General features: G+C 37.6%; 2 protein-coding genes across 8 annotated transcripts in view; one reads left to right on the top strand and one right to left on the bottom strand.

The window, feature by feature from the left end:
- Positions 1-4,091: 4,091 nt before the first annotated feature.
- ABITRAM (actin binding transcription modulator) lies at positions 4,092-13,275 on the top strand. Its single transcript, XM_001363969.4, has 6 exons — positions 4,092-4,325; positions 5,468-5,519; positions 9,474-9,603; positions 11,879-11,955; positions 12,039-12,108; positions 12,195-13,275. Exons 1-6 carry the CDS (start codon positions 4,226-4,228, stop codon positions 12,330-12,332), a joined length of 567 nt encoding a protein of 188 aa, XP_001364006.1. The 5' UTR covers positions 4,092-4,225; the 3' UTR covers positions 12,333-13,275.
- Positions 13,276-15,182: 1,907 nt separating this feature from the next.
- CTNNAL1 (catenin alpha like 1) overlaps positions 15,183-17,662 on the bottom strand; it is a 97,362-nt gene continuing 94,882 nt past the window's right edge. For all 7 annotated transcript variants that reach the window (XM_007498978.3, XM_056805894.1, XM_056805889.1 and 4 more), the window contains 3 exons: positions 17,441-17,554; positions 16,582-16,665; positions 15,183-15,826 (listed from right to left, as the gene is read on the bottom strand). In XM_007498978.3, coding sequence (XP_007499040.2) covers positions 15,662-15,826; positions 16,582-16,665; positions 17,441-17,554 — 363 coding nt within the window. In that variant the 3' untranslated portion in view covers positions 15,183-15,661. The remainder of the gene's footprint in view (positions 15,827-16,581; positions 16,666-17,440; positions 17,555-17,662) is intronic.

The raw sequence follows: 17,662 nt of genomic DNA, 5'->3' as shown, positions 1-17,662 counted from the left end.
AATGAGATCTTTATTAGACACATAAAAAATTTGCTCCATTATGATTACTTTGTATAACTTTCCATCCTATTTGCCCCTGTTTAGTTTTGATACCTACCTCTTCCAATTTCCCCTCTTTTCTATTAGCCCTTCTCTTCTCTTATTCTGATGCTTATCCCCTTCTCCGATTTTTCTCTAGGGTAAATAGCTTTGCATTAGTTGTTAGCTTGGTGACTTCCTTCAATGGACAGATTTTCTCACCGTCATTAGCAGCCTGGTTCACATTTCCACTGCCACCTTCAGTTTTCTGAGGTGCATTCTCTGATTGCCCATTGTTCTTGCCCAAAACTAGATCTAGACCTATTTCCTTACTGAGTTGTTCAAACACTGCCTTAATCATCTTGTCTAAGTTGTTGTCAATGGCCATATGTCAATGGCCATAACCTTCTCTGCCTTAAGGGGAACCATGAATCTAAATATTTTCCTCACTTGGGTTAGAGTCTGCAGCCATAAAGATTATGTATACTTGTGCCAGGACTTGCCAGAGAACTAGTTCATTTTGAAATGGCAATTGTAAAACAGCCATTGTCAAGTTTCCTACATAATCCACAGACTCCACTACCATTTGAGTCAGTTTGCTGTAAAGAATATAGTAAACCCAAAAGCAAGCAATGGCTGCAATGATTACCACACCAAAAACTAATTGTTTGAACATATTTACTATCTTTCCTGCCTGTGGGATTGATGGGTACAGTCAGACTAAGGGTGCCAATTGAAATAGAAAATATGTAAACTGATGAAAACTGTTTCTTGTTGCAATGACTACTCTGGTTTATGACTAGAGAGAACTGCTAAGGGAATGAGAAATGCTGAGGGATACTGATACACAGAGATGCTGGTACACAGGGGACTGCTCTGGGGACTGCTCTGGGGTTCTGTCTACTGATCCCTATTGATGGCAGATGGATCAGTCTCTTTCCTAATCTCCTCCCCTCTTCACTCCCTCCCTTTTCCAACCCTCTCCTTCTTGCCTCCCTCACCTTCCAGTTCTTGAAGCCTTTGGCTTCTTCCCTCCCCCTGAGTGAACTACAAAGATGCTCTTTTCCTTTCCTCTTTCAAGTCAAGGAGTTTATTAGGATAACAGAATGGGAAACTGAGGTGAGAGGGATGAGGATGTTCCTAATCTAAAATGAGGAAGAATTTGAAGGTTTGAGAAAGTAGTCCAGTTAAAAACTGTGATTCTAAGACAGAGAAATGAAGGACAACAGCTGTTTAAAATCTTCTTTCTTCTTCTTCACAGTCAGCAAGGTCTCTCAGCTTAACTTCAGAGAAAAACAAAGTTCCAAGTCTCTCCTTCAGCCTGGTTTTCCTCCAACCCTTGATCAGTCAAATCTCAGAGAAAACAGAGGTTTCCCCTTGATCAGAGAACCCCCAAACCAAGTCAGCCCCACAAGGGTCTTTCAGCCAGGTTCAACCATCCCCTCCCCCTGGTCAGCTCAACTGCCAACTCCTGGGAACATTCCTTTGGAACCTTCTTCTTGATTGACAGGCAGGTCCCCAGCTTTGGTTCTTGTATCTTGGCTTACAAGTCCTCTCTCTCTCTCCATGCCTCTAACACAATACTCAATATGTATTCTTCCCACATTGAGCCAATTCTGATGAGAGTAAGGTTCTTTGGCATTACAGGAACCATCTCCCCATGTAGGGATCTGCACAATTTAACCTTGTTGAAGGTCTTTTGATTTCTCTTTCCAGATTTCCTTTTCATGTTCTTGAGTCTTATATTTAAGAGTCAAATTGTCCATTCAGCTTGTCTTTTCATCAGGAATATTTCAAAGTCTTTTGTTTCATTGAATATTCATTTTTTCCTCCTGAAGAATTATGCTCAGTTTTGCTAGGTAAGTGATTCTTGGTTGAAGTCCTAGCTCTTTTGTCCTCTGGAATATCATATTCTATGCTCTCTGCTCCTTTAATGTAGAAACTGCTAAGTCTTGTATTATCCTGACTGTGGCTCCATGATATTTGAATTGATTTTTCTTTTGGCTGCTTGCAATATTTTCTCCTTGACTTGGGGGTTCTGGAATTTGGCTGTAATATTCCTGGGAGTTATCCTTTTGGGATCTCTTTTATGAGGTGATTAGTGGAGTCTTTTAATTTCTGATTTGTTCTCTGATTCTAGAACATAAGGTCAGTTTTCCTTGATTTCTTGAAAGAAGATATCTAAGCTCTTTTTTTGATCTTTGCTTTCAGTTAGTTCAATAATTCTTACAGTTTTTCTCTTAGATTTATTTTTCCCATTAGGTCTGTCTGTCTTTCTTTCTTTCTTTCTTTCTTTCTTTCTTTCTTTCTTTCTTTCTTTCTTTCTTTCTTTCTTTCTTTCTTTCTTTCTTTCTTTCTTTCTTTCTTTCTTCCTTCCTTCCTTCCTTCCTTCCTTCCTTCCTTCCTTCCTTCCTTCCTTCCTTCCTTCCTTCCTTCCTTCCTTCCTTCCTTCCTTCCTTCCTTCCTTCCTTCCTTCCTTCTCCTCCTCCTCCTCCTCCTTGAATGAGCTTTTGTACCTCATTTTCTATTTGGCCAATTTTACTTTGTGAAAAGTTCTTTTCATTAGTAAAATTTTGTACTTCTTTCCCCAACGGGCCAATTCTATCTTTCAAGAGATTTTTCTTTTCAGTGCATTTTTGTAGACCCCACTGCCCCCCAACATTTGGACAATTCTGCTTTTTCAGAAGTTCTTCTCTTCTTTGGATTTTTGTAACTCCTTTACCAATAGATCTATTATTTTTTTAAGATCTTAATTTCTTCAGTATTTTGGGGGGCTTCCTGTATCATACTCATTTCTTTCCCCAATTTTTCTCCTACCTCTCTTATTTGAGTTTTAAAATCCTTTTAAAGCTCCTCTGTTAATTCTTTCTAGGCTTGAGAGCAATTTCTATTTTTCTTGGATGTAGTAATTTTTACTTTGTTGCATTCTTCTAAGTTTGTCTACCCTGTCACCAAAGTAATTGTGTATTTTGAGGGTTTTTTTTTTTGTAGTTGTTTGCCCATTTCCCTGCCTTTTTATTTTCTTTTAGTTTAGAACAAAAATTATTAAAGTTGGGCTCTATAAATATGGTGAAGGGAGTTGTTCCAAGCTCCACGTTCTTTGTGCAGCTGCCTTTAGAGCCTTCTATGAGGATCTATTTGCTTTCTCCCCCCCTCCCCCCCCCCCCACCATCTGTGGCTGAGGGTTCCTGAAAACTTCGGTGCTGCTTTGGCTATGACAGAAACTGTTGTCTTGATGGGCTCTGCCCTAATGCTTTCTTCCATCCCCACCCTGATGCACTAGATACTTTGTGGTGACCTCCTAAGTTGTTTAGGGCTGAAAAAATACTTCATTTTGTCTTTTTTGGGGGGGGTTATGCTACTTCAGAATTCATTTTGAGTACTTATAGCTTTTTGGAGGTAATTTTTTTTAAAACCCTTACCTTCTGCTTTGGCTCCAAGGCAGAAGAGGGGTAAGGGCTAGGAAATGGGGGTTAAGTGACTTGCCCAGGGTCACACAGCTGGGAAGTGTCTGAGGCCAAATTTGAACCTAGGACCTCCCTTCTCAATCCTGACTCTCAATCCACTGAGCTACCCAGCTGCCCTTGGAGGGTAATTTGGTAGAAATTAGATGGGTTCCTATACTTTCTCCACCATCTTGGCTCCACTCCCTGTCAAAAATCTATTTATTTAAAAATATATTTTATTTCCCAATTACATGTAATAACATTAAATATACATTTTAAGTTATAAGATCCAACTTGTTTCTTTCCTCTCCCCTCTATGAGATATTAAGCAATTGGGTTATACATATATGATCATGCAAAAAAGCCCAAACCCCAAAATAAAAGCATACAAAATAAAGTGAACAATAGTATGTTTCCATCTGGATTCAGACTCCTTCAGTTCATTCCTTGGGAGTGAATAATGTTCTTTGTCATAAGTCTGTCAAGATTGCCTTCCTCATTTATTTTTAATAGTAACTCTTCAACCTCTGGTTCCCAACAACCTATTCATTCTGGGATTGTAGGATGACTAAATTTACTGATGCATATTAATTCGAAATTAAGGTGCGGCATAGCTGCAGCCACCTTCGGCTGCAGGGTGGGGGCGCCCGCATGCGCACGGGGCCGGTGCGCGCGCTATCCGCACCGCTAGCGTGTGGGAAGGCGGAAGTACACGGTGACTTCTGGGTGAGCCTTGTGTAATTGGATCTGGTTCTAGGAGTATGGAGGAGGCCGAGCTCACTATGGCAGCTGACGCTGGAGGCGTTTCTCCTGCAGTCCCGTCGCTGGTGGATCGCTACTTCACCCGCTGGTACAAGGCTGGTAAGCCACTGAGGCTGGTGTGGGAGAGGTGCTTTGGCCTTCGAATCAAAGCGTTGGCCAGGGAGGAATAAGTTTTCTACCCGCGGTGCAAAGCGCAACAGATACCCAGATGCCAGGACCGGGCTCTCCCTGAAGTGGGCGGTGTTTTTACCGCCCCCGGAGCAATCACTCCACGCCTCAGATTTCAAGTCAAATACTGACCCCAAGAAGGATTTCCTCATTAAAAGTCATCCTACCTGGCAAAAGTCGCTATGGGTCTGGGGTGGGAACACCCTGCCTAATCTAGCTGCCGGGATGGTAGATGGGTCTAGGTGGCTTGTTTAAAACACTTGCAACCTTGACTGCATTTACTCCTTTCTCTAAGGCTGCCGCAAGCCCAGGTGGGCTTGAGAATGGCAGGGAAAGCCGCGGACTTTTCTATCCAGTCTCTCCCATCTTTGGTGGGAAAATGGTTTTATCAGAGCCATCGGATAACCTTCTATATGATACCTTATGTAAACATAAGGCTTACTGCTGCCTGCCTTCCAACTAGATAAGACAACAATCATCATGGGTTCTCTCCCAATCCAGCACCCTGTAGTAGGTGGGGGCCAGTCGAATGCCTAACTTGTAATGTGTGAGCATTTCTCTTCTGTGGAGTTAGCCACCATGTGGGGAGAATGAAAGAACATTTCCACCCCAGTCCGTAATATTCTTTATGAGAAGCATTTACTTTTTTAATATAAAGATTTTATTTTTTATTGTATTTTGGGAAGTTGGGAAGAGTAAGATATTCTACTATGCAGAATAGAAAATTTTATAGTGAAACCTGTTAACTTACCGGTTAACTTACGTGGGTTTTAAGATTGCCAGTTAAAATGATCACTTGTCTTTGAAACTATAGTTGGTTTCTCTAAGCAGACTTTAATATAATAGCAAGTATTAATTTAGCAACTATGTTTATGTGATAATACATGTATAACCCAGATCCAATTGCTTGCCAGCAACAAGATGGGGTAGGGAATCGGGGGAGGGAGGTAAGTTCGATCACATAACTTAGTAAAACTTATGTGGAAAGTTATTACATGTAATTAGTCAAAATAAAAAAAAAGGAAAAAATTAGCAATTGTGGATAAACTTATTTATTCTTCTGTACTTCCCAGATGTTAAGGGAAAGCCGGGTGAGGATCACTGTATTTTGCAGCACTCTAACAGGCAAGTGAATCTGAATTAAGTTATTTTAGTTACTGAAAAAATTTTATTACTTGAAAATAAGAATAATATTTATTTGTTTGTATTTATGTATTCTTTTAAGATTTACTAAATGTTCTTCTCAGAAAAACTTTTTGAAGCAAGCAGTACAATAGAATTCTTATTTTATAGTGGAGTAAAGTCAAGTGTCATGTTCAAGATGCCATGGGAGACCTAATATGTTTATGATCATTTTATTTCTATGTAGCATCATTCATTAATACCTCATCCAACTTGAAGCTTTTGAGTAAATAATTGCTCCACAAATCCCTAAATTATTGTAAAAGCCTTCAAGCAATTAACTTTGAATGCACAAAATTTACTTTCTTGGGAAATGATAAAAAAAAACAAATTCATTGAAAATAATCAAGCTTTTATTATACTACTTTTTGCCAGGCACTAGGCTATGCAAGGACTAGGTAAACTAGGATTTCCCTCAACTAATTTACATTATAATACAGAAGATATAAATATACATAGTATATAAAAAAAGAATACGAAGTATTTTGGAGACTTGCATATGGGGTGATCAGAAAAGAATTCTGTAGAAGGTGGTAGTTTAGCTGAGTCTTAAAGGAAAGTGGATTCTAAGAGAAGGTGAGGAGAGATGCTGGAAAAAGTGATATATTATTATTCTCTAGCTTTCCCTTTCCTAGTTTTAAAGCAAATTACTCTTCCTTCATATTAGTTATTTTATCTCCTACCCTATCTTAAATGTAGCCTATGACATTATTATAGTTTCCATGTAGGGATACAAAGACCAGTAAGAGCAGGATAGGGGCTTGTTGGTAGGTTTCTCAGGCATTGACACAAGCCTTGATATAGCTAGCATTTAGATTTCTCTTTCTGGGGCATTTCAGGGGAAGAATTCAGCTCAGTTCAAGTGCCTACATAAATCTTTTCCTGATATCTAGCAGCTAGTACGTTCTGCCCTACCAAAATATCTTGTAATTTATTTTGTTACTCCAGGTAGAATATAAGCTCTTTAAGGGTAGCAGCTTTTTAAAAATTAGTCTCTGTATCCCTATGGCAACTGCAACAAAGTCATAGGCTATATTTAAGATAGGGTAGGAGATGAAGTAACTAATATGAAGAAGAAAAAAGAATATATCACCTTTTCCAGCATTGTCCAGTAGTGAGAGGTCTCAGGAGAAGAAAATGGCAAACCACTGTAGGATCCTTGCCAAGAAAACTCCCATGGATAGCTCTGCAGTCACAAAGAGTTGGATACAGCTGAATGACTGAATAACAACAACCTGGTTATTTAAACAACTATCATGAAAATGGAGAAGTCAGTTAAAAAGCATTTATTAAAGCCCTTCTTATGTGCTACGTATTGGACTTAGTTCTAAGAATACAAAGAAATGCATGACAGTCCCTACTGTCAAGGAGCATTCCAATGGGAAGGTATATAAGTAACCAGGTACATACAAGCTATATAGAGTAGATGACAATAACTTAAAAGGGGAAAGTATTAACAGCTGGGGGAACATAAATGATTTTGAATTTGGACTTTGAGTTCATTCTTGAAGGAAGCTAAGACGTGGAAGTGAAGGAGGCAGAACATTCCAGGCATGGAAGTGAGCCAGTTGCATAGGGATAGAGGTGGAGTATCATGTTAGAGGAACTCCAAGTAGGCAAGTGTTGCTATTAGACTGGAGTTGCTATTAGACATGGAGTAGTGCATGGTGGGAAGTAAGATATAAGAAAAGTGGAAAAGTAGGAAGGATTCAGGTTTTGAAGAGCTTTACATGATAATCAGAAGAGTTTGCATTTGATCTCATAGGTAATAGAGAGGCACTGCAGCGCAATAAGCAAGTTAATATTGTCAGACCTATACTTCAGAAAAATCACCTTGTCAAGAACCTGAGGAGAAGAATTTTAAAGTAGGCAAGAAGGGAGCTTAGCAGTACCAGATTTCAAGCTATCCGCAGTAATCATCAAAATGATTTGGTACTGGTTAAAAAATAGAGGTCAGTCAGTGAAACAGATTTGATACAAAACACACAGAGCCCATTAGCCTACTGTTTGAAAAACCCAAAGATCACAGATAAAGATTAACTATTTGACAAAAACTGCTGAGAAAACTGGAAAGTAATCAGGTAGAAATTAGGTATAGGCTACTTTCTTCAAACATATATGACTTAGGCATGAAGGCTGATACCATAAACAAATTAGAGGATAAAGAAATTAACCTTTCAGATTTGTGGATAGGGAAAGAATGACCAAACAAGGGATAGAGAATATCACAGAGGATAAAACAAATACTTTTTATTGTATAAAATTGACAAGTCTATACACAAAACCAGTACAGTTAAAATGACTAATGCAGGTTAACTGGGAGGAAAATTTTTATAGCAAGTTTCTCTGATAAAGCTGTCATATCAAGCTATGCCCACTATATAAAGAATTGATTAGAACTTATTGCTCCCTGGTAGATAAATTTATGGTCAAAGGATATGAACATGTAGTTTTCAAAGGAAGAAATTCAGTTGGTGAACTTTAAAAAATACTCCAAATCTCTGAATTCAAATAAACTCTTTGGTTCTATATCATATATTAGATTGATAAGGATTATGAAAAAGGAAAATGACAGTTGTTGAAGGAGCTGTGTGGAAATAAATATATTATTGCACTTTTGGTAGAGCTTAGAATTGGTATAGCCATTCTGGAAAACAATTTGAAGCTATGCCCACAGAGTCACATCAGAATTGAGAAAAAGCCATTAAAGTCAGTAATTAAGAACTCATTGGGATCTTAGGAGAGAGCAGTTGCAATTGAATGATAAAACTGGAAGCAAGATTTCAGAGAACTTAGAAGAGAAAGGTAGGTAGTTTATCAGGCTACTGTATAAATACCCTTAAAATATCCAATTCCCTTTGCTTTAATTGTATTCATACATTTTTTGGTCAGGCAGTACCCTATATAGAGAATTGTGTTTTTTTTTGTTTTTAATTTTTTTTTAAACCCTTACCTTCTGTCTTGGAATCAATACTGTGTATTGGTTCCAAGGCAGAAGGGTGGTAAGGGCTAGGCATTGGGGATCAAGTGACTTGCCCAGGGTCACACAGCTAGGAAGTGTCTGAGGCTAGATTTGAACCTAGGACTTCCCGTCCCTAGGCCTGACACTCAAACCATTGAGCCACCCAGCTGCCCCCACCTATGTAGAGAATTGTTAACAAAATTAACAAATATTTTTCTAATTAATCCTTCAGTTTCTGTAAAAATGATGGTAAGAAGGGGCAGCTTGTTGACTCAGTGGCCCAGTGATGGAAAGTCCTGGGTTCAAATGTGTCCTCAGACACTTTCTACTTTTGTGACCCTGGGCAAGTCACTTCACCCTCATTGCCGAGTCCTTATCACTCTTCTCCCTTAAATCCAATACACAATATTGATTCTAAGATGGAAGGTAAGGTTTTGTTTTTTAATGATGCTAAGAGTGACTCAAGGTAAAAAAAAAGTGTATGTGTATTTCTGTTGTCATAGATCTGAGTGTATCATCATTTATAATAAGGAGATATTTGTATTACCTTGTTTTGTGAGAAATAGATGAGATACTATATATCAAACAATTTGTAAAAGTGTCATATATCAACTGTTATTATTTTACTTTCTCCCTTCTATCTTTTAGTAACCCTGTCCTCTCTGGTCCTATTCTATTAGCTATCGGGATTTAATCTGTTTTCTAACATTTTTGTATTGTCTTAGGAGCAGCAGTTTTCAATTTTGTTCGAAACATATTAATTTTACCTTCTTTTCCTTCACTCAGCAATAACCACAGGGGAATAGAAATCATTGCTTCTGGACCAAGTGTGTTGAGTAGATACAATGAAAACTCAGAGAAAATGTACTTGAAATGGTATTGGGTCATGGATGAGATTAACAAATTAAATAATTAACAATATTTCTTTATTATAGAATTTGTGTAATCACATTGGCAGAATCTCACCCACTTCTTCAAAATGGAAAAACAATTAAGAGTATTAACTACCAAATTAGTGCCAACTGTAGCCGACTTCAGAACAAAGTTTCTGGGAAGTTTAAGCGGGTATGGATACTTGTTCTTATAATTATCTATTTACCTTCTTACCATAATAGTAATATAAAAGTAAGTAGGTTTTGAGAGTAGATAGGGTTAAATGATAGATATCAAAAAACCCTTTCTGATAATATCAGGAAAATATTATCTGTACCAGTGTCATTCTTAGAGTATTGTCTATGGCTAACCCAAAATTATTTTTGTAAATGTCATAAAGTAGTATTTCTTGATGCCCTAGAATTTATAATTTAGTGGTATGCCTTTGGATTTAGAAATGAATAACTGGGGTTAGGGGGATAGGGAGAGAGGCATTAGGACTGGAGAGCATATTTCCAATCACGGCTAGTCAATATTCCTAGTTTTCCCATATAATCTTTGTGATTAGGGGGTGAATGCTTTTAGTGCTATATGGTGGGGTGATGTAGTACAACGTGCTAGCCAGCACCTTCAAGTCTTGCTGGGTTAGGCAGATTATCATTGCTTTGCTTATTTAACCAATTCTTGCAGTATTTATAAGATTTAGGCAACTTCTCTTGGGAATATTTTATAATTTGAGCAAAATCAATTTGTTTCCAGATTTTTAATACCACATTTTAAAAGCATTTATTAAACTTTTATTGTCACATACTTGTGAACTTAGTGGGCACACTGAGGAGTCAGTTACCCATGTTCATCCCTTCATTGTTTATTCATCTACCAGTCTAGCCAACTATGAACCCAATAAGCAATTTTTTCTAATCATATTTCATATATACAGGTATATGTACCTCAACTGCTTCCCTGGTTATATTTCATAATCCTGCTGAAAAATTCTCCAAGGATTGCTTCATGATACATTGAAGTATCTTAGCACAATAATTATGTTTCATGTGATATTTTGATGTTACTCATTTTAAAACAATTTCTAAATGATTGTAATTCAACAAAATATTTTTTAAAGGATGACAAGCATACATACATGGATGAGTTTCTCAAAAAGCTATATGACCTCAGGTCTTCCTCAAAGTTTGCTGAGGAAGCCCTTCTAAACTGTGACAGTTACAGTCTTCACTTTCTGATTTGTTTTAGTAAGAAAAAAGTTGAAACTAGGAAGCAAAATAAAAAAAAAATTTGTATAGTGTTATAAAACCCATCATGTCAAATTTCATATTTCACAGTAACTTTGATTTTTGTTCACTTTGAAAAATTTTTACTACAGAGTAGGCAGTGTTATAGTTCAGTTCACAAACATTAGAGATCTTTTAGGAGGCACTGTGCTAAGTGCTAAGGACAAAAAAGATGAAAAAACACAAGTATGGCATTTTATTGAAAAGTTAGGTATTAGGCTCTTGATCAGGGACTTAATCTTTATAACATTAAAAAAGAATGAAAATAAGATTTAATTTTTATTCCCTGCTCAGAGACCTTGAGTAGTTTCCTTTTGCCTGAAGGAGCCTAGGAATATGCCTTTGTTTCCAACCTTATTTTACAGGTACTCTTTCATACCCAGTATATACTCTAGCCAAACTGATCACTCACCATTTTTACATTTTTATCTTTCCCTTCCCCACTTCAGTATATTGGTCCCCTTCCTCAGTCTTGTCCTTTTTTTTTTTTAGTGGCTAGCTTCAGTCATTTCTTCCATAAATGCTGTAACTTCTAAAGATTAAGGTGCTGGCCAGTAGTCACATAATCAGCAGAGCCCAGATTAAAATTCAGGTACTTTGATGCCAAGACAATTGTGTATAAATATATTATCCTTCTCTTATTAGGTTGTAAACTCCTTGAGGGAAGAGACTCTAAAATTTCATCTTTGTGTATTTCTACCACCTAGTACAGTGCCTCACACATAGAAATCCTCAATAATTATTTATTAAATTGAATGATTTTCATTTACTGCTCTTAAGTTTTTCTAAGAATGTTATCTAGTCACAAATAAATAATATTTACATATTTTATCATATAAATAATTCACATTTATATACTTTAAGATTTACAAAGTTCTTAGTTTTAAATATCAGGACTGTTGGGGATAACTGGGTAGTTCAGTAGATTGAGAGCCAGGCCTAGAGACAGGAGGTCCTGGGTTCAAATTTGATCTCAGATATTTCCCAGCTCTGTGACCCTGGGCAAGTCACTTAACCCCCATTGCCTAGCCCTTCCCACTCTTCTGCCTTGGAACCAACACTCAGCATTGATTCTAAGACGGAAAGGGCCTAAAAACAAGTAAATAAATATCAAGACTGTTTATATGTTAAAGAAAGCTTAAAATATAAATAAAACTTTTTCTTTCTTTTATATCCAGGGGGCACAATTTCTAACAGAACTTGCACCTCTTTGTAGGATATCCTGTTCAGATGGAGAAGAATATACTGTGTCAAGGTCAGTTGTTTTGAAATAGAACTTGGGTTGGAAAAGGAAAGGAGGCAATTTTCAGTTAAAATCATCTTTTTTTTTTTTAACAGCTGTGTAAGAGGACGGTTGATGGAAGTAAATGAAAATATTCTAGATAAGCCATCCATTTTGCAGGAAAAGGTAGAAAAAGAAAGCTTTATTTGAAAATTTTGGTGGGGGCAGGGATTGTCATGTCTGCAACATCAGATTTTGGATTTGTTTTCTAGCCATCCACTGAGGGATATATTGCTGTTGTGCTGCCCAAATTTGAAGAAAGCAAGAGCATTACTGAGGGATTGTTGACACAAAAAGAATATGAAGAAATTGTCATGAAACGAATTAATAACAAATCAGAAACCTCTTGAAGACAAATGAAATCAAAAGAAACACATCTATATCTGTTAAAGTAACAACTGTGGTAGAGTACATGACTGAACAAGAAAGTATTGACAGGAATAACCCTCTTTTGACTGTGGGATGGCTCTGCTTCAGTTCCTGGCCATTTCAGTATTGGTGAACTTTGCTGGTCCATCTTTGATATATAATGCTTAGCTCATCTCCCCTCCTCCCTCTCCCAAGATGTTCTCTGCCCGGGTATGCTCCGTTTCTCCCTAGCTCTTCTCATTTACTTAAACACAACATAAACAATGGGGAAGCTGCAAATATTTCCCCCCAAATATTTTGTTCTTATTTGGGGTTCGCTTTGGTGGAACAAAAGACCCTTTTAGGCCTCTTCTTTTACCAATTTCATGAGAACATTTATATAAGGTAGTATACTTTGCCCAAGGACACTTTTTGACTTCCTGAGGAGTAGAGATTGAAAGTGAGAGGAGGCAGAAACTAGGCCCATGTTGGTGAACCTATGGAACGTGTGCTGGAGGGGGCTGCTCCCTTCTCTCTCCACCATACTTGAGGACGTTTTTCATATCACCCACCTCTCTGCCCAGCAGTCCAATGGGAGCACTTTCTCCCTCCTGTCTGGGGTAAGGGGGTGACTCACATGTGGCATGAGGGTGCAGTTTGGGCACTCGGTCTATAAAAGGTTCACAATCACTGAACGAGGCTGTCTTATCTTCATTTATTTTTTTTTGTTCAGACCTGTTATTTCATCAGTGTGAGAAGCTCTTGGTAAGGATCTTCTAAGAAAGCCACTTGGGGTTCCAAGAGATTTTAAGATTCCTTCCCAAGGGAAAATTGTATCAGAGACAGGACTTGAACTCTGGTCTTCCTGCTCCACGACTAACTCTTTGTTCAACATGCTGTTTCCTTTGTCATCTGATCTTCATTAAAGTTTTTTGTACCTCCTTCCCTCCCTTGTTTCTATTCTCCATTATGGCCAAGAGCTGAGGCACTCAGATTTGTGACTGCGAAAATGTGGGTTTGTTTCAATACTGTGAATTGCCAAAACTGTAAAGATAATTTTAGTGTCTTGATTTTTATCAAAAATAAGTGGACACCATGGGAAAAATTCCCAAATATGAAATACCCAAGTCAGCTGGGTTTTATGGAGATTTTAATTAATATGAATGAAGGAATTAAGGGAAGGGAGAGAGACAGAGTAAGAGAAAATAGTAGTTAAGAGAGACTAGTCAGTCTTTTATCCACTCACCACAAGATTTTGTCCCAAGCAAAATTCCAACTAAGTTCAGAGAGCTAGCTCCTCCACACTAACTCTAACACTCCAACTAAGAACTCCAACTCCAACTCCGAACTCTAATTCCCTCCAATTCAATAAGTCCCTTTCTTTTAAAGAAATTTTCTCGTGTCGCCTCCCCTAAATTTTCACATCTACCAATCATAGTAGATGGTTTCCCCAGGACTGACCATTCGTAGTTCACATCTTTTGTTATCACCTTCTCTGAGTAGACTAAAACTTCACACCTCTTGCCTTTTGTAAGTTGCTTGACCTTTTAGTGATTAACCTTTATAGGTACTTGGTACCCTTTTGTATTAGATCAAAAAATAGACCTAGCTTAAGGTTTTAGCTTCACTATGAGTTGGGGACTTTTCATTGTTCAGTAAGGAATTTTACAACTTTATCTTCTCCATAGGCACTGTCTGAGTATGGGTGGAGTTAAAATTCCCAATACATTCCTGATCAAGTACCTCCATTTGTTACAATAAGGGGATAGCTTAACCAAATCTTCTACGGTAGAGTCTGAGCAGTTTTTAAGATTCACAGATTCAAATATGTGAATTCTCAAATTGGTAGCAAAGGAGTGTTAGTGTAAATGAAAGTATTACGAAAAGTAAAAAGTGCTATCCAACATAGAATGTTTGATTATTTTTGAGGGTTCTTAACTGATGCCATTGGTTGAAGAAACTCCTTTTACAAATGCAGATCTGGAAGTAATTCTGCAGCCTAGAGTCCTAAAGTTCTTAAAGCGCCCTGAGAAGTTAAGTTATTTGCCTGGGGTTACAAAGCCTGTATTTGTTGATTTTGGTAACTTGAAACTAGTTCCCTATTCCACTCTGCTATGCTGCTTCTCACAGGTAAAAGAGAATAATTCAACATTTGAGCATTGATTGTATGGCTGCTATTTAAGGAGTGTAAAGCTCAGCTCTAGGCACACTAAGGTTTTTTAAAACACATATCCTGAGTAAATTTTTAGGGGAGAATATGTTATGAAATGAATTTAGTGAACTACATAATTTTAGAGCTTGGGAGGGGGCCTTAAAAATTATCTTCATCTGTAAAAGGTCATCTTCACAGAGGTCTTTCTTCATCTTTAGGCTTTTGGTTTCTTTTAAACAGATGAACATGAGGTTCAGATGGAAGAAATGACTTGTCCAAGATTATACAGTTGTCATATCTAGGACTAGCACTCAGATCCCTTGATTCTCTATAGTACCTTTTCTAGTGTATAGTAGAGGGAAGGTATGATGTTGAAATTGCTACACATTTTAGAAACACCTAAAGAGATTGGTGAGTGCTGGGAGCTGAGTTTGGGACTTGTTATATATGGAGGCATGGAAGAAAATCTAGAGTCTGGAAAAAGATGGTTGTAGGTATAGGTGAAGATGCTGTAGTTTGTAGAGTATTACAAAAATGACACAGCACTACAATACCCAGAATATAGATCTGGCTCCCATATCTGACATTTTTTGTTAGTTGCCAAATTTATTTTTTAATGGATTTTCTCTACAGAAGTGTATCTCCAGCTATAAAATGAAGGGCTCAGGCTATGAGGGAAAACATTTCACTTTACAACAAGTTCAGTTGGAACACATTTATTCCATTAAGTGATACCCGTAAACAATGATTTAATAATAACATAGGCATATTCCAAAATAAATGATTTCTAGAGATTTAAGGTATTGCAAAGCAGTAAGGAGTTTCCCAGAAATGAAACTGTTGCAAAAACATTTATGTATGGTACTAAAAACTGCAAACGTAAGCAGAACATCAAGTAGTATGTCAGAGGTAAGATCATCTTCAGAGCTGTTTCTTTGGATTGAACATTAAGACATTCTGAATAAATGGTTTTGATTCTTAAATAAACATTAGCAGTGATATGCATGCCCATTACAAAATCACACTGCAGTTAAAGTTTTGAAAACTACCATGACATTTATTAGATGCTAAGAATTACCACAAGTTTGATAATCTGAAATCTTTATGGGAAGAAAAAAAAAACCCAAACAAGTAGAAAGCGCCTAATTAATTTTCTCATAGCACTGAAGAATTTGAGGATTATTTGCTCTCTAAAAATGTCAGGTTTGCTATGTTATGTTCTAGAGATCTAACCCCGAAAGCTTCTACAGTTTTTTCATCCATACTGTCTTTAGTTGTAACTGTTTGCCATCTGCTTTCCATCCAGGGTTGAAGAGAATTTATACAATCATTTTCTGATTTGCACTGTAAAAGCAATTTTATAAAGTTAAATGTGGCATTTTTTGGAGTACAGTCAGTTCTGCTATAACACTTGTTTTGAAAATTCCAATTTGTTCCAATGCAATTGATATATTAGGGAAAAAACAATTTGAGCTCAACCCAAATTTTAAGTTTGCTTATATATGATTTCATCTTTGAGAAATGATGAGAACTCAAATAACTGCAACACTCACGACAGCATACAAAGCTGCAGCTCTTTGAACACCCATTTCCACAAACTTCTGGTCTTTGTCAAGATAAAGTACCATATTATATATATTCTAGTACTGTCAGAGCACCAATCACGCACCCTCTTATCCGATCCCCACCTCCTTCATGGCCAGAGCTTCCGTTCCTGGCATTAGATCCCATCCAGGTTGCCCCCTCACCTGTAGTTGTCTCATCTTTACTACAAGTCCAGCCCCCATGGGAATCCAGGGGGCATGCTGAGCAGCAGCCTGAGGCTACAGACACTTCTAATGTTTATTGTAGTATTTACCTATTTAACAGGTATATAATAATAATAAACTGTGCTACTGTTGGTAGTAGGCTTCTGTTTCCAATCTCCCCCATATGTCACTGATGAGGTTTTGGGGTGTGTTTCCCTTACCCCATTTTTCCTGGTTGCCCTGTGGTTTTGCATGATATGGTGATGTTTAGAACACATGTTACTTTACAGCAGAACTGACTATATTCTTTCTTTGAGTACAAAGATAAAGGTTACGGAAGAACCAACTCACCTTGTGCATCAGTTTATAGCAAACTGGGAGAAGTTGGGTCAATGTAGCCATGACAAATCTTGTTTTTAGAATACATTTGTCAACCTGTATTACAGAAAGACTCAATTTAATTTCCACACAGTTACATTTCTACATTAAGGAAATCATTATCTAAGGCAGGTAGAGGTAATGGGTGTGGGTACTTGACTAGAAAAGTTATTTGAACTCCATAGGCACTTTGATCCTAAATTCTAGATTCTAAAGAGCCTAGGGCAGCTCCTTTGCCCATAACATGAATTACATAGTTCTACAGTGACAGCAAAACTCTCTCTTCATTGAGGTATTAAGGTAATCTAGAGAACAGGACTCTCTCTTTTTTTAAACCCTTACCTTCCATCTTACAATCAATACTGTGTATTGGTTCCAAGGCAGAAGTGTGGTAAGGGCTAGGCAATGGGGGTTAAGTGACTTGCCCAGGGTCACACAGTTGGGAAGTGTCAGGCCATATCTGAACCCAGGACCTCCCCTCTCTGGGCCTGGTAATCAATTTACTGAGCCACCCAGGTGCCTCCTCTCCCTGCCTCCTCTCTTGAAATCTCTTCAAGATAATGAGCCTAGTTTTGATTGGGCAAATAACAGTAGGAGGACAATCTGGAAAGTGGCTAAATCGGAGCAGTTCCTTATTAATCTGAGTCAATCTGCTATAGCTTTTTTGTCATCAGTTATAACAAGAGAAAAGTTATTCTGGCAGCTGAGCCTTGGAGAAGAGAGGAATTGCCCTTCTGTGTGAAACCACAGAGGACTGTGCAGTCTATACTAATATAAACAGAAGAAAAAAAAACTATTCTATCTTTCTAGCTGAATAACCTAGCCCTTTTACCTTTGTAAATATTTTATTTTGAATGGGGGCCTTGGCTGTGAGTTGAAGCTGCTGACACAGAGGAATCAGCTTGTTTATTTCCAGTAGAAGCAAAAGCTTGTCATCATCTTTCAGCTGAAATGCAAATTAGGAAGTTAGAATAATCTCAATAAATGTTTCAATTTTTATACCTAATGCTGTATCTTCAAAATTTGGGGTATAAGTTATAATCTTCAGCAGACA

The sequence above is a fragment of the Monodelphis domestica genome, chromosome 7 (genome assembly GCF_027887165.1).
Source record: "Monodelphis domestica isolate mMonDom1 chromosome 7, mMonDom1.pri, whole genome shotgun sequence".
Classification (NCBI taxonomy): Eukaryota; Metazoa; Chordata; class Mammalia; order Didelphimorphia; family Didelphidae; genus Monodelphis; species Monodelphis domestica.
This window is presented reverse-complemented; position numbering and strand designations above follow the sequence as displayed.

What these genes read in the sequence shown, in the direction of transcription:
- ABITRAM (XM_001363969.4), top strand. Translation starts at nt 4,226, where the DNA reads ATGGAGGAGGCCGAGCTCACTATGGCAGCTGACGCTGGAGGCGTTTCT. An exon ending in CACCCGCTGGTACAAGGCTG is followed by an intron (nt 4,326 to 5,467) that starts GTAAGCCACTGA and finishes TGTACTTCCCAG; the next exon opens with ATGTTAAGGGAAAGCCGGGT. An exon ending in TTTCTGGGAAGTTTAAGCGG is followed by an intron (nt 9,604 to 11,878) that starts GTATGGATACTT and finishes TTTTATATCCAG; the next exon opens with GGGGCACAATTTCTAACAGA.